Genomic DNA, 16,334 nt, shown 5'->3' on the forward strand with positions numbered 1-16,334 from the left:
TTCCCTTGAAATGATCTTGGGTCAATAACCTTCGGGTGTTACACTGAATTTAGGCACACAGTGAGAGGTTAACAGAAATACTTACCCACTGCTTTTTCTTGACATCTGCGATTGTTAGCGCATGTTGTTCCCTTAGAAGTTCCATTGCTTCTTGATGTTGCTTTTCCAGCCTTTCTATTGTTCTTTTCTCTTCCATTTCAAATTCTAGTCTCATCTGGAGGCAAAAATATTCAACTGATGAGCAAATTTTTTAGATGAAACTGATAAAGATAGTTTTTCTATTAATTAGTCCGCATAGTCTCACCTGAGAGACAACTCCACCCCTTAATGCAATTCAAAAGATTTCAGAATGCAGTTAAGAATTATTTTATGTATCTTCCTGAAAGAGATGCAGGCAAATCATTCATATGCTGTTACAGCCCTGTCCTGCCAAATTCCAATCGATAGGAAGAAAATTCCATTGTCTACACTTTTTCATGGAGAGCATTACAATTACTAGCTTGTATTTGCTAATGGTGTCATTTAAAAGGTATTGCTTCTTGGATGGTGGTCACTAAAAATGATAGGGTGATAACAGTGATAGGTTGGCCAGGTTTGTTTTCCAACAAGGAAAGGTTTGTATTAATTGGAAGCGTTCAGGAGGAGAATTTCAACGGTTAGCAAAATTATTTGTTTATTTAAATTAGGTTTTCTCGCTTCTCTTTCTAGGCAAACCTGATTTCTAGCCACTAAGATAAACTGCCTCGGATGTAGGAAATTTGAAAAAGCAAAATGACAAACTACGCAGATTGCGCACTTAGGAATGGATTTCAGACTTTTATGATAAGCTATTGGTTTGGAGCTATTTTACCACTTGGCTGTATCTCTTGCATGCGGTAGATCCATTCTTGGAAAATAATTTAATTTGAAAGAGTTGGACAAAATTATCTACATTTTTCACAAAAGATAATAACTTGGTGGTGGTTTCACACCTTGTCAGAGGAGCACCAGGATTTTTGACTTGGATTAGAACACCTACGGTAGAAAAAAACAATGCGGCAGAGTTTCCTGATGGGTCCCTCATGATCATATCTATGGCCTGGGGGGCCTTAAAAAATATGTGACACTAAATTTCCGATTTTTTTGCCCCTTATCTCCTGTTTTAATGCTTTTGAGACTTAAGTCCCTATCCGTATCCTTTGAACATTACATATTTTATGAAGGGCTTAAAAACTCCTGTCGGCCGCCCATAGAAGGCAGCTTTGTGATGATAAAAAACCTCCATCAATATTAAAAAATTAGAAGACAGTTGTGATTGTGGATCTAGAGATGAATACCCCCTGACACCAAAAAAATGTAAATAAATAAGATGACGCACTTTCAGAGTACAACAGAAGATCTGTAGTTTTCATTTAAATATTAAAAGAAAACTAAAAAATCAAGATAGTGTATCTTTTGTCTTACTCTAGAAGTGAAATTTATTTGGCAAAGACTCCATAACTAAGACAAAAAAATGAAAATTTGAGAAACCATAATATTAAACAATGATGATTAACAACTGTAGCAATGAAAAAGAGGAAAAACCATAGGTGTTATGTGCTCATAACTTACTTTATTAATCCAGTCCTTACTGGGCTTTTTGTCATGAAGATTAGTTTGTATTGCGATGCTTTTTGTTTGAACTAAAGTTGGAGATTCAACGCCTTGACAGGATGAACTAACCATTTCCTCTTCTTCTGCCTGCAGGACATGGAATAAACAAATATGTAAAAATTGGGAGATTTTGCCGTGAGGCAAAAATGCCAGATCGTAAAAACGGTCGGAGCTTGGAAACTTTTTGCACAGCTCGCTTAGGTAACGATTGCTTAGGCAATGGTGCCATTTGAGAGGAGCGTCCCAACGCTTGACCATTCCATCTGCAGTATTTTTATTTTTCCTTCTCATCTTTTTTCATTGTCTTCCCCCAGAGGTATAAGACCAATCAAAATACGCTAAGAGAAACCAACAACATGTACATCACAAAAATATGATGGCATCAATGTTCCTTCGCGCGAACAGCAAGGTTGCCAGATTGTGAAAAACCCGAGAAACAAATATTTGACATCTGAGTTAAGTCTGCTGTGCACATTTCCTTTCAGGAAACATTAATTTTGAAGAAATTTTCATACACTTTAAACCAAATTACAAAGAAAATTCGCTGAAAAGACTACGGCAAATATTTACAAATGTTCCCAGAGATTCGTGATTAGTCAACGGAAATTTGGCAACGTCTGAGGACTCATACAGCGTTTTTCATTAGCATGGCAGGATACATTATGAATTTTCACGGAATCCAGCAAACAAAAGTATCATAAAATTAACACTGTCGGCAGGTTTGTAATTGGATGACATTTTGGTTCACAGGATAGGGAGCCTAATTGCTTAAAAATTTAAAACTGAATCATTCGTACCTCTGTAGGTAAGAGTGGTGTACAAACATTCTGGTGCAAAAAACGCTCAAGACATCAAACCAGACTCAAGTTGAGATCATTAAAAATTTGCAGTTCAGACACAGCAAGTTTGAGGAAAAGCGGTAAGCAAAGGGTGTATTAATATGCTATGTTTAGGGCTTAAAATTGGTAGATTAAAAAGAAACTGTTCGAGAAACTGTAAAAAGAGCTCCATTTGTACAACGAAAATTACTGGAAGTAACTTCTAATCAAGATATTAAAATTTTTCAATGCATAAACTCAAACTTTCTGCTCATAGAAATAACAATAATCTACTTGAGTTAAACTGCACATTGATGATAATCTTTGCAGTAAAGAAATATTTCACTCTCCCCCTCGGCACTTCAGCTCAGCTTCTGCAAGTAGTACTAACACCTTGAACAATGCAGGGCAGGGAAGTAACATGTTTTTCTTATGAGGGAGGAATTCAAATTTTTTGTGACTAGTGCTAAAAAAAACGTTAAAATCTTGGTAGAAAGTTGATTTCAGTGATCCTTGTTGTGCGGATTGTATTCTACAAGAAATTTCAGAGAGATTATAAATATCAAAAATAATGGGTCCACCTTGTCTGATGGTCTATTCTGAGGAAGAAAAAGAACAGAGAAAAATGAGGAAACTCTTGAAGCAGAAAAAACTTAATACCTTAGGTTCTTCATGGCGAGATCGACTTGCAGGAGAAACGTCTTTGGGAGGAGAACTCTTTTCTTCCTTGACTTTCGTCTCTTTTTCTTCCTTGACTTTCGTCTCTTTTTCTTCCTTAATTTCCATCCTTTCAGAGCTAGTACCATTGGGTACACTAGAAGAGGACGATTTGTCAGAAGAGAGCGATGAGGATTTGGTTTCAGGAACTGGTGATTCTTGGTCTACAGCTTTCTTGGGCCTTCCCCTTTTCTTTTTCAATCCCTCTACGATCTTCTCAACAGAGGTTCCCTTTGCTACCTTTGGCTTGGCGACCTTCTTTGGACTGTTTGGATCTCTTGGTGGGCGACCAGGCTTACGTTTCTTTATCGGTTCAGGAACTTTGACCTTGATGTCGGGTATTTTCTTCACAGGTGTTTCCTTCATCTCACTGCTAGAGCTGTCCGAGCTGTCGTTTTTCTGTTCCTGTGGAAAAAGGGCATAAGAAAATTCAAGTCTAGGTAGTATATTTCAGCTGACTATTTTCATGCTAGATCGATCAAAGTGCCTTGAGAATGGTCGCTTATGAGACTGAGGAGGCGAAGAGTGAATGATCCATTATTGATATTTCTCCATTTGATACTGTGGTAAATAATCGAGTATTAAGATGTTTGTCGCAAGCACCCTGTTTATCGATCCTTTTCCACAGATTTAAATGGCAGATCAATCGATCGCAAAGCACGCCACACTGCTGGTCTCACGTTTGGAGTATGAAACCTCGGATTTTCTTTACTTCTGCGTAGTATAAATGCTTTGCAAACCATACATTTTGCCCGATGAGGGGATTATTATAGAAGAGCTTCCAACGTAAAAATTTGTCAGTTTTCATGATAATTTTATCACTAAAAGTCATAGACTGAATCTAAAAAGTTGCAAACTTTATTCCCAAGGCTGCTTAGTCCTCACGGATTGAAATTAAAGAGAAAAATATGTCTCAAGATTCTAGGGTGGTTTTTTTTTTTTTTTTTTTTCAATACATCTGTTGCCTAAACTATTTATTCCCAAATTATCTAGAACATTCTATCACATAAAATACTGAAATCTTAATCTCTAGAGTCATTGTTACTACAGACTTGCACAAAAAAATAATATTTTAAAGCCTAAAAAACAAAAATAAATTAAAAAATACAGTTTTCGATTCCACATATACCCAATGCACAAAGGCTGTTCCAAAAAAACTGAGAGTTGGTAAATTTCGAAGAAACTCTCAATGAATATTGGAATACTGTTTGCAGGAGCTTGTACATTTAGCTTTCAAATGATTCTGTGCTGAGCTCATTTAGTCAAATTTTGCTTTTCTACAGCCAATTTTCAGCAATGAGGAAAGAATACTTCTGGAATTGTTGAGTCATTTTCCATCCTCTAAATCCACTCTGTAAGAGCAGAACAACTTAAGAATGAAATTGGTATCCCTTTGGCTGAACAGTTTCGACTTCACAATGATTTGAACTGTGTGGATTGCAGTATGAGCCAACTCATTTTGATACCAACTGTAGAATACAATACGATACAAAAAAATGAAACTATTATGAAAACTGTCTATTTTTGAGCAGTCTAAAAGCTCAGCATACCTGATATTGTCTTGCACATCGACACCAAGACAATTTATTTGGTTTTATAGGTGATTTTTTGTAAAAAGCGATTCCCTTAAAAACTAGAAAATTATATCACTACTTAATTTGCACTTCAATTCACTGTCTGCCTATAAAACGTTGAGAGAGATGATGATGGCTGATGGAAAAAATCGCTGAAATGGGTACGAGTGCCATTCCTAAGTGGCAGACAGACTCCAAGGAAAAAGTCAAAATTCTCAAAAAGTCAGCAAGTCAGGACCTGAAAGCTTCGGAAAACAGGCTAGGCTGTTAACATCTTGACAATTTAGAATTTTTGAGCTTCCAACGTAAAAATTTGTCAGTTTTCATGATAATTTTATAACTGAAAGTCGTAGTCTGAATCTAAAAAGTTGCAAATTTTATTCCCAGTGTTATCGAGTCCTCACAGATTGGAATTGAGGAGAGAAAATGACTCAAGATTCTAGGGTGGGGTTTTATATATATTTGTTGGCTAAACTCCTCATTCCCAAATTATCTAGAACATTCTATCACATAAAATTCATTCAAAAAGAAAAGAAACGGTGGGGGTGGATACTCTTTTGCTTCTCCTGAGCAACGTTAGAACTCTTACTTTTATAGGAGTCTTTGAAGGAGAGAAGTTGACTGGACGGGTACGAGAGCGGCTACCTTAGGAATGCAGACATCCACGAGACAAAACAGAGGACTTGAGCGGACATTAAACTGAAAGGATAGGAGGAGGTGAAAAGATGGAAAAATGAAGATGATGGGTCACCCTCCTTTACTTCAGACAATACTGCCAGACTTCAAGGGGTATCATTAAGGTTGGGGATTTTTGACGCTAAAAATGAGAACATTAGCGTGAAGGATAGATTAGGAGAAGAGGAAGTAAAAGAAAAGTCCATTGGAGAGAATAGTTTTTCAGCTGGTTGAAGGATGAAGATATTGCTGATTTGGAGCATTCTCCTGATGGATTTCTCAGAGTGGACACAATTTTCAGACTTCATACTGATAATGCATTACTATTTAAACATTGACCAATCTTACATCACCTCTTAGAATTCAATAAGTTTTAGACAGAGGTGCTTTCTAGCAAATACGAGGTCTGTCCGGAAATCAATCTTTTTTATTTTTAAAGGAAACTAGCTGACCTGGGGCTTAAAAACTTTAATCTCCCTTAAAGTACTCTCCACCAGAAATGATGCACTTGTTTCAGCGGTATTTTGACTTCTAGGAGCACTCTGCAAAATCCTTCTTCGGGATGGCCATAAGTTGCTACATTGTGTTTGCTTTAATATCTTTAACCGACTGAAGTCCAGTTCCTTTCAAGGCGCTTTTAAGTTTGGGGAACAGTCACAAGTCACAGGGTGCCAGATCAGGACTGTAGGAGGATGCGGCACCTGTGCAATCCCACGTTTGGCCAAAAATTGTTGGACCAGGCACGAGGAATGGGCAGGAGCATTGTCATGGTGGATCTTCCAGTCACCGCTTGCCCAGAGCTCAGGACGCTTCTGCTTCACCGCATCCCTTATAAACGGCGTAAAATTTCCCTATACCTTTCTTTGTTGATAGTCTATCCCTGGGAGGTATACTCATGATGCACAACACCTTTTTGATAAAAAACTGTCAACATGACTTTGACTTGGCTTTGACTGCACCGCGATTTCTTTGGACGTTTTTTCCCTTTGCGATCCAAGCTGTGGACTGGATTTTGGTTTCAGGGTCGTACTAGAGACCCACGACTCGTCTCCTGTAATGATTGATGTGTCAATCCGAGATTGAAGCAAAACTTGATGCGCTGGTCTTTGCGCTTGGACATTTTCGCGAAAAACAAAATGCGATGCCAGCACTTGATACACACTGTTTAATCAGGTGCTCGCTGTCAACTGCTTAATCGCATATCATTGCACTTGCGTGTGTACTTAAGATATGGAAAAAGTCCAAACCAAGTCCCAACTTCTTATCTATAAGAAATTTCATGACATAAGCAGAGGCTTGATATTTTCTGGACAGACCTCGAATAACCTAGAGAATGGCTCATTATCAAGCATCAGTATCTGCCTTCTCCTTGAGGTTACAAGAATTAGTAAAAATACTAACAATCAAGAATTCTTCATTTTACTTTATTGTTGTGTTCTTTTTTTTTTCAGTGAACAGAACTACGGGCTACCATAAATTTTTTTTGGAAGGCTTGAAACTAACATAACAAAGGGTATAATATGAGAAAACGAGAGACAACAAAAAGTCGAAAATTTTGAGCTTCCATAAAAAATTTCGGGCATTAATACGATTTCTTTGAAATTTTCTCAAATTTTTGGTCGATTGTAGTGCAATTAGGTTTGAAAAATTTGAAGATTTTTTCGTAAGATTTCACAAAATCTGCGACAAAAAATCTGGATCCTGAAATATACGTATTTTGTTAGATTTCTGATAAAGCACATAGAAATATCTACACTGGTGCTACACTTACCTCTACTGTGGGAGTGGCGACTTTCCCAAATTTAACTGGAGCTGCCGAAAGAGGTGAGACACCTGATTTTCTGGGCGACGGAGCATCGTCATCTGAATCGCTCGAGGAATCAGCGACAATAGAGAAATTATTTGTTTCCTGCCTTAATTTTTCAAGGAGATGCTGATGTCGTTTGAGTTCCTCGCACGCCTTGTTCCAACTGGAGGTTCTTTTCACCTGCATTATTGAAACAAAAAACGTAATTTCTGATGCGATTTCTTGAAACGGATTCAAATTGACAAAAGAGGGATCAGAGATAATAAAACCGCATTTCGCTCGACCTGTGGTGGAGGAAAAATTCTATGTACAATTTTTAGATACTTTTCAGTTTTTAATAATGGACCCCAGCAAATTTAGCCATCCACCAGAAAATTTCCTCAAGTTGGAGCTTTCATGCAATTCGTCACCTTTGAACATAATCTTCTTAAAATCACTATTTCAAAAGTTGCTTAACTTCTCAGACTATGATACCCTTCACTTACTAAAGTTTACGACTATGTTGGTTGATGATATATCTTCAACGTTAGTGCGTCATCTACCCTCTAGATTGATCATTCCTTCAAAATTCAACTTCTATTTTTTTTTGGTGCTATCAGGAAATTTTTTAAAATAAAAAAGTTTCCATCTAACTGTTTCTCGACAGTGTCTAAATTATTTTGATAAACGTTTTTAACACTTAATGGTTTATTTATGGCACTGTATGCATCAGTTCATTTGTATGAAACATGCTTTTATTGAGACTTATTGATGGCTCATTATTTGTTGAGGAAAAATGCAATGGCAAGGAATTTTTAGGGAGTTGAAAACAGGTATCACTTTGATAAATCTCATTAAAAAGTTAAAAAAAAAAGGTTTTTGAAGGGGAAAAGCTGATTAAAATCCAGTCAATCAAACGCTGACGGTTAAGATGAGGTATTAAGGTGAAGCCCAAGACTAAGTTGAGCCAACAAGCAAACTCCGTTTCTCCTGCCTAGCTAAGTCATCAGAGCCCACCAAAAATATTCATACAATTTGGTCCCATTTTTGGCACTTTCAAAATGGAATTTCTTTGCCATTTTGAGTTTAAAAAATCCAAACAAATTTCAGAAAGCTCAGTTCACTCGTTCACTCTGTACTTTCAAAAAAATTTTGAAAAAAATGGGTGCCAAGATCCATGGAGAGAAGAGGTGGGTAAAATAAAATCAGAGGCCAGCAAGTAGCTTTGCATCTTATTTTATTGCAAGGGAAAATTATTGTGAAGACAGGGATAACATACCTGTAATGTATGAATGTTCACCGAAATGGGTCTAATATGTGCCTTTTCAATAGTTGCTCTTTCATGAGGAGTCCCGAAAAATCGGACGTCATAAGTTTCCCCATCACATTTGATGACCTTTGAAAATACAAAAATGAAATTGAGTAAAATATCAAACGTATGATTTGCAAATAAGTATCATGTTCAAAAAGAGATACTGCCAACTAGGTGAACTCTTCAGTTCAGAGGTACAAAAAATTCCAAGTGCCTTTCCATTTCACACTCCTTTTTGTCATGCCTAAATAACTCTTATAGCAATCTAAACATGAATGTTCTTAAATGCTCCAACAGTCCTCCTTTTTTTATGCAATCTTTTATTGTGTTTTTGGTTCCATGTTAACTTCATCAACTCTCATGTTTAATTTGTGATGAGTCCTATTCAGACATGATGATAATGAGTTTCAGTAGCTGAGCCGTTGAAACATGTTGAAAGATTAATGACAAGAGGTAAATACATTCAAGAGTTTTAAAAACATTGAGACTTTCGACTTAGTTTTAACGATATTCTTTGATTAGAAATAAAGCCTCATAGATGGAATCGTCCTAGTTGAAACGGGAAAAGATAGGGAGAGGCTGATAGACGAATACTAACCTTTGCAGGCCAGTATGGGAATCCTTTCTGCTTGGCGTACACAAGCTCGTGCGGTGGAATGCAAGGCTTGCAAAACCAATGCTTGGAGACTTTTTCATTGGATCTCCGATAGCAGTGAAAACACTGGTGAATTTCGTGGAGGTCGTAGTCACAATCCCTTAACATTTGACGAGCCATATCTGCTATGCTGCTATGAACTGGTTACAGACAAAGAGAACTGATTAGGCAACTACGATCAAATCCTGATTTTTTGTGGAATTTCAACCATCCATTTTTTAGCATTAAAGAATTTTATGCTTTGCAAGATAAACTCGACAGGTCTTCTGCGAACTAGCGATACAGTAACTGAGTAGATTTTACACATGTAAAATTGTACAGAGAGCAGCGCATCAGAGATATCTAAAATTTACAGCTTAACAAACTAACTAACTTTTGTTGGAGCAACAGAGAGAGAGAGGCATTGTGAAAAATGGCTTAAAAATTATAATGAGCTTACCAGAAATGTCTGAAATTCACTCTTAACTTCACAATCTGGGTGAGAAATTTGTGCATTTATGAGCTTTCCGCTTCAAAAACTATGCTACAGCAAAGACATAATTTGATACAGAGGAGCTACTCTATCGGGAGGGGGGGGGGGGGGGGGGGGGTTGCAGGTTTTTACTTAAAAAAAAAAAAAAAAAAAAAATCACGCCGAAGGCCGTTTATTAAATATTTTCACTTTCTCTGCCAAGTTTGATAGCTAGAGGTGCTTCTGATGTTGTGGCATCTGAAAGTGGCAATTTTCAGTTTAAAGTGGAGCTATGAAATTGGAATGACTCATGAGATTAAGTCTGGACTCCTTGATGCAGGGAGCTCAATGAGCCTCGAATGCCCAGCTTGTCAAGTTCTGAATGAATTTCAGACTTTCCTGATGCGATCATTGACACTTCAAAGCGATTTTCAAACAGCAACAGCTCTCCTTTTTACATTGGCAAAATTTTGCGACAGATCCATTCATTAGATTACATTTTTGTGGTTTACAGATGAAACTCCAGTTGAACAAGTTATTTTCCGAGTGTCGTTAGAGCCTTTTTCAAAAAAATAAATGAATGAAGAAAATCAAATCGACTAAATTTTTGGATGATCTTTACATTTTGATAAGCAAGGCTATATTCTCTTGAAGGATACTTACATTTTTAAATAATTCTGAGATTAGCAGAGGACCACACTTTCTTTAGCATCCATGAAAGTGGCTTTGGTGTTAATTAGAAAGTAACATGATTAATTGTGATGGAAATGATTAAAATAACAAGATTAACCCAGGGGCTCCCACAAAGGGTGAGCTTAAATTTATGCAATTATCTTTGAAAGATCAATACTCCCAGATATTTATCAATGAAAGTTTTATGTGCGAGACAAACGTCACTTACCTCCATGATAAATAACCACATTGTGGACTAAGGTTTGTGCATCTGCTCTGAATTCTTCTTGGCAGTTGTATTCTTTTCTGGATGCTTTATTTTTCATCATTTGCAAATCCATCGGGACGTAAATTAGACTCTCGATACGCCACTTGTTGTCTTCATCCAGCACCCACTTGGAACTATTGGAAACTTCTGTTGTACTGGATCGGCGAAGGGGGTTCACAGATATTACACGATCCGATGAGGAATACGTTGGGTTTGTTAGTATTTGGCGTTCAGTAATAGGGACAGGCAACTAAGGAAAACATGAGTGAAAAAATAAAATGATTGGAGAAGAGGGAATCTACGGTGTGGAATTTCAAAGTAAAATTTTGTAAAGCATGGACATAAATTGTTGGTGGTTTCATGGTATATGACTGTTTTGTCAAGTTAAAAAATCTACAAAGCATTTGTTCCATCAATTAATCTTGAATTTGACAAAAAAGACACCTGTCTGCAAGTTTTTTAGTAGGCGCGCGCAGGCCAACTGCATGCAACCATATCTGAATTGGCAAATATGACATTTTGATAATTATGGCTGATAGTTAAGAAGTTTTCAATATGTACCGATATCTGGTGTTCAAAAGGTACATGAGGAGAGTAACCCAGACTTCTTCTTTTTTTTTCTTTACTACTTCATATAGCCTACAAGGGCTAATCCTTGCCCTTAAGTCCCATCCCCCCTTTGTCCCTACAACCAGTCCCAGGAAACCATTATTTGAGACCATCAAACTCAAGTCGCCTGGCCGGGAATCGAAGCCGGGACCTCCCGATCATAGAGCTAGCACTACAACCACTAAACTGTTGGAGAATGACTAGCTACCAAAGCTTCTGCTAGCTACCAAACATTACGTCCATAAAGAATCCTGCCAGCCAACTAAAGAACAGGTTCCTTGTGTCACACCGCATTCCTCCTTGTTAGTAAGAAGTTAATAGCGCTGTTTAACACTCCATAGTAGGTGGAATTGACAAATTTATGTCCTTAGACTATGCTACACATCATGGCGAAATCCTAAAATATTTTTGCTCAGATTGTTTATTCAATGCGCCAATTTTCTCCTCAATTTTAAATGAAGTATTTTCTCAAAAGAACTTGACGCAGAATAGACTGACAAATAAGGTGCGAAATGATGCATCAAAATAAATGTTTGCTTGTCAAGATTTCATATAGAATATGATGTACACATTCAATATTTACAGATAAAACTTGCAAGTAAGGAATTATCATATTTTATGTTCCAAAGTTTGAACTGACTGCTTAACAAAAACCAAAACCTGATAAAACAGATTTGGCATTAAACTAATTTCTACTTGTTTACGATGCAACAAAATCTCTTATGGTAGAGTTTATTTAGTTGAAAATTCCAGAGGCACCAATATGAAAAAGATCATGAAATCAAACTCCAAACTCTAGTCATTTCCCGAATCTTTAGGTTTCTTTGCAAAGGCTACTTGGACCCTCATAGATTTTGAATTTTTAAAATTTTTCATATGAGGGATATTATAATTTAATGATTCTAGTAGGTACTCAAATTGCTGATTTCTCACTCACAGACAAAAGCAGAACATTGAACACTCAACATATTTTGTGGGAAAGTTTTATGAGATTATAGGGGTTTGGGTACTTTAATTCTTGAAAAGTCTGGTAATCTCATTTAAAACCAATCATTAATGTGTGAAACTTCAAGAATCAAGAAAAGTATCACTTTCCGTTAAAGTAAAACAGAACGAATTGAATGTCCTAATTTGATGAAATTAAAAGTTTACCTTCTCTTTCAGATGGAGGCAAGTGTATCGCAGAAGTCGGTTGAGTGTGCTTTTCTTGATTTTTTGGGGTCCTTCAGTCGCGGTCTGAATTTTTTTGCAGACAGTACAGACAAATTTATGTTTCACATCATCGTCTGGAAGATCATCCTTGAGGATGCACGAGAGATGATATACCCTGTGGCAATTGTTGCAACTTATGACATCACCTCCACTGTGGCATTCTAGACAATACCAATCGTGACCATCTTTTTCTGCCTGCAGAGGAAAAAAAATTTAGGTGAGCAAGGTTTTCCATAAAAAAAAAAAAAAAAAAAAAAAAAAAAAAAAAAAAAATTAGATCAAGTATTTCCTTGTCTCTATGTTATTGGAATATTAAATTAATCCAACGTTTCACCACTTCAAGTTCATGGAAAAAATTCGAAGCTGTGGTTTGGCAACCATCACGAATGAATTCTTGAGATGTGGTTCTTGATTGTGCACTGTTTCATGCCCATCAGTAGTTCACAAGTTGACTGCAAAGTGAACCAGTCGCTCAGATGGTGCAACCAGAACAAAAAAGGTCACTTTGACCAGCAGGGCAGTGAACATTAGGGTGGAGCGATTTCGACTTTTATAGGAATTCTTTTGACGGGTAGTGAAAAAAAGTAGGGAAATGGGCTGAATTCAATGTAGAAAAAATTTCAGGCCGAAATTCCGATTTCTTGCTGGCGCGCCTAAGCCTAAAAGGCATAAATTTTGAAATTGGACATTTGAGGCTTGATGTGTATGGTTAGGAGTTGCGGCCCTCTAGGGCGATAATTTCCTCCGTTTGACCGTATCTATGACTGAAAATCGAGAATCTGCCATTTGTATGCGCGTAAGTTGACGCGAGAGCGAGCGTGCCCGGGAGACGGCGGCGCCGCGCATCTTTGCACGCCTTCAAAACGTAAAAAGAAGGAGCATTGAGAGGTGATGAAAGAGAGTATCAAAATTTAAAGTTCCCCCGAAAGAGAGTGAATTTTCGATCGATCAAAAAACTGAAAAAAAAATGTCGGTGGCAGGAGTGGACAGATCAGAAAGTCAAAAACTTGCCAAGAAGGAGAAAAGAGAAAGCTAAAGTAAGGATTGGCCAAGAAAGGGGCAAGAATCAATATTGAAGACTGCAAACACATTGCAAGAAGTCTCTGCCGCTTCAAATTCAGAACCAGAAGTATCTTCGTCTGACGAGTTCAAGGCATCGACGACGTCTCAATCAGGAACACGAAAACAGCCTCAAATGGAGCTTACTGCGCTTTCTAGAGTTGCCGATCGATATGGTTTATCCGACCGCAGGACAGCAGCAGTGGCATCAGCGACGATGGAAAGCCTTGGTTCCTTGATGCCAGGAAACGTTATCGATAGGAGCAGAATCAAGAGAGCAAGAATGAAGTGACATGAAGAGTTGAGAAAACAATTTATTGAGTCTGAAACCAATCTTCAGGCCCTTTTCTTTGATGGGCACCAAGATAAGACCAAGTACATTTATAAAGTTGGAAAAACTCAACATTCAAGTTGTACAAAAGAAGAAGACATATCACTGATACAAGAACCTGGTAGTAGGTACATTGGTCATGCGACGCCGATATCATCATCAACCTTTGCTATTAAACAGTCAATTTGCTCCCACTTGCGTGAGCACCAAGTAAACTCTATTAATCTGGTGGCAATAGGATGCGATGGCACGGTAACTAATACCGGTGCACATAAAGGAGTCATCAGACTGATGGAAGAACACTTGTCCCAGCCGCTTCAATGGCTCATTTGTTTATTACATTTTAATGAATTACCTCTGCGTCATCTGATTGAGAACCTGGATGGAAAATACAGTGGACCTGCTGAATTTATCGGTCCAATTGGTAAACTCCTATCTAAAAGTCGAGATCTGCCTGTAGTGATTTTTGAGCCTATTGACAATAAAAGTTTTCCCATCATCAACCCAGCAATTCTCAGCACCGATCAGAAATATTTTTATGAAATAACCATCGCGGTCATCGAAGGCTATTGTCCATCCGAACTAGCAGAAAGAGATCCAGGCAATATCACACATGTCAGATGGCTGAGGACAGATAATATAAGTTTAAGACTGTATATTGCTGATGAATACCCGACAGACACTCTACGAGTTCTTGCAAACTTCATTGTAAATGTTTTTAGTCAAATGTGGTTCGAAATTAAGCATGATCATAAATCTTCATCTGGTGCAAAACATCTTTTCAAGACAGTTAGATTGGTCTCAGACCAACCAGAAGAAGTCAAGGCTATGTTTCAACCCGTTATTCAGAATAATGGTTACTTTGGTCATCCAGAGAATGTTTTATTGGCAATTTTGGCCGATGAAGATCAAATTATCAAGGAGGAGGCATTGGCACGCATCCTGAAGCTTTGCGAAAATACACGCAAAGCTGGAGCTGTACGGAAATTCTGAGTCCCGCCCATTAACTTTGAAGCAACGACATACCAAGAACTAGTGGACCTGAATGGCTGTGAGATCACCGAACCACCCATGCTCCAGTTCACCTCAACTGAAGAACTTATAGAATACGTTCGAACTGGCATTCCTTTAAACATTGATTTCAAGCACATACCGTGTCAAACGCAAAGTGTGGAGCGCACCGTCCAACTCGTCACCGAAGCATCGAGAAAATGCTTCTCTGCCAACAGTCGCGACGGCTATATGAGGGCTGAGATGGAGTCGAGGCTTCAGATGCCGGTTTTTGACACGAAAAAGCAGTACAGACCCAGTTAATTTCTGTTTACCTAGGTTAAAATTGTCAATGAACTTGACATTTTTTCAAAGCAAAATCTAACAAGGATCATTAAAGCAACAATCGTTTTAGGTACATTTGTTGGTTTGCGTATTGAGTGGCGCCATTATATATAATAAAAGACTGCAAGATGCAGCATGCAACACGACAGTGGCAGGTGGTAGCGGCGACGCGCGGGGCAGGGGCAGCGTCGTCTCCCGGGCGCGCTCGCTCTCGCGTCGACTCACGCGAATACAAATGGCAGATTCTCCATATTCAGTCATAGATACGGTCAAACGGACGAAATTATTGCCCTAAAGCGTCGCAACTCGATAATTCCGATGGGAAACCATAAACATCAAGCCTCAAACATCCAATTTCAAAATTTAGGCCTTTTAGGCTTGGGCGCGCCAGCAAGAAATCGGAATTTCGGCCTGAAAATTTTTCTACATTGAATCCAGCCCATTTCCCACCTTTTTTTCACTACCCGTCAAAAGAATTCCTAAAAAAGTCGAAATGGCTCCACTCTAGTGAACATGTTAAGGTTCCAAACAAGACTTTAAAGAGTGATTGAGTGTTTAAACATTACCTTAATGCTAGGTATGTTATAACCTTCTTGCTCCAGACCAACGTTAGCACCTTTGCTCGTCACTTTTTTAGTTATTTCTAACAGATTATCACGTACGCAGTAGTTCAACTGCCTTGCTACTTCATCTACAGCAAAGAGAGAAACAGGAAAATTGAATTAAAAAAAAGAGGAGAGATGACATTTTGAACTGATATATGTTCCTTGATTCTAGACAAAACATTTGATCGGAGGAGAAAATCATTTTGAGGAAACTAGAGGCTCAATTTCTTCTATTTCTGGGAAGTTTAAAATTCTTTACACAATGGACGAAACTGAAATACCCTTCTTAAACCTGTTTACCATTTTGTTTGAGCTAGAAATACAGATGAAAATACCCCAATCCACATTTTTAGCTTTAAGTTACAAACATACAAGCACATATACTTAATTACACTGCTTTACTAAAAAAAAAAAAAAAAAAAAAAAGGTATATTTTATTAAAAGAAAAGAGAGAAGCCTTGATCAACACAATTAAATGAAAACTTGTAAGGCATTTCCTTTATGTGTGAGAAATATTCCATAAAAAATAATTAAGCATCGTAAACTCAAATAATGGGGAAATATTAATCCCAACAGAAATCTCAGACAGATTTCTGTTTTTGTTTCCATACAGAGGAGATTTA

General features: G+C 37.7%; 1 protein-coding gene across 2 annotated transcripts in view; it reads right to left on the reverse strand.

Moving 5' to 3' along the window:
- The window catches only part of LOC109038450 (zinc finger MYND domain-containing protein 11), a 28,075-nt gene that overhangs the window by 6,834 nt on the left and 4,907 nt on the right, over window positions 1-16,334 (reverse strand). For both annotated transcript variants that reach the window (XM_019053488.2, XM_072301041.1), the window contains exons 4-12: window positions 15,673-15,797; window positions 12,322-12,576; window positions 10,522-10,810; window positions 9,113-9,309; window positions 8,482-8,598; window positions 7,188-7,403; window positions 3,111-3,572; window positions 1,591-1,719; window positions 86-214 (exon numbers count right to left, since the gene is read on the reverse strand). In XM_019053488.2, the coding sequence (XP_018909033.1) occupies window positions 86-214; window positions 1,591-1,719; window positions 3,111-3,572; window positions 7,188-7,403; window positions 8,482-8,598; window positions 9,113-9,309; window positions 10,522-10,810; window positions 12,322-12,576; window positions 15,673-15,797 (1,919 nt within the window). The remainder of the gene's footprint in view (window positions 1-85; window positions 215-1,590; window positions 1,720-3,110; window positions 3,573-7,187; window positions 7,404-8,481; window positions 8,599-9,112; window positions 9,310-10,521; window positions 10,811-12,321; window positions 12,577-15,672; window positions 15,798-16,334) is intronic.

This window comes from Bemisia tabaci, chromosome 5 (assembly GCF_918797505.1).
Source record: "Bemisia tabaci chromosome 5, PGI_BMITA_v3".
Lineage (NCBI taxonomy): Eukaryota > Metazoa > Arthropoda > Insecta > Hemiptera > Aleyrodidae > Bemisia > Bemisia tabaci.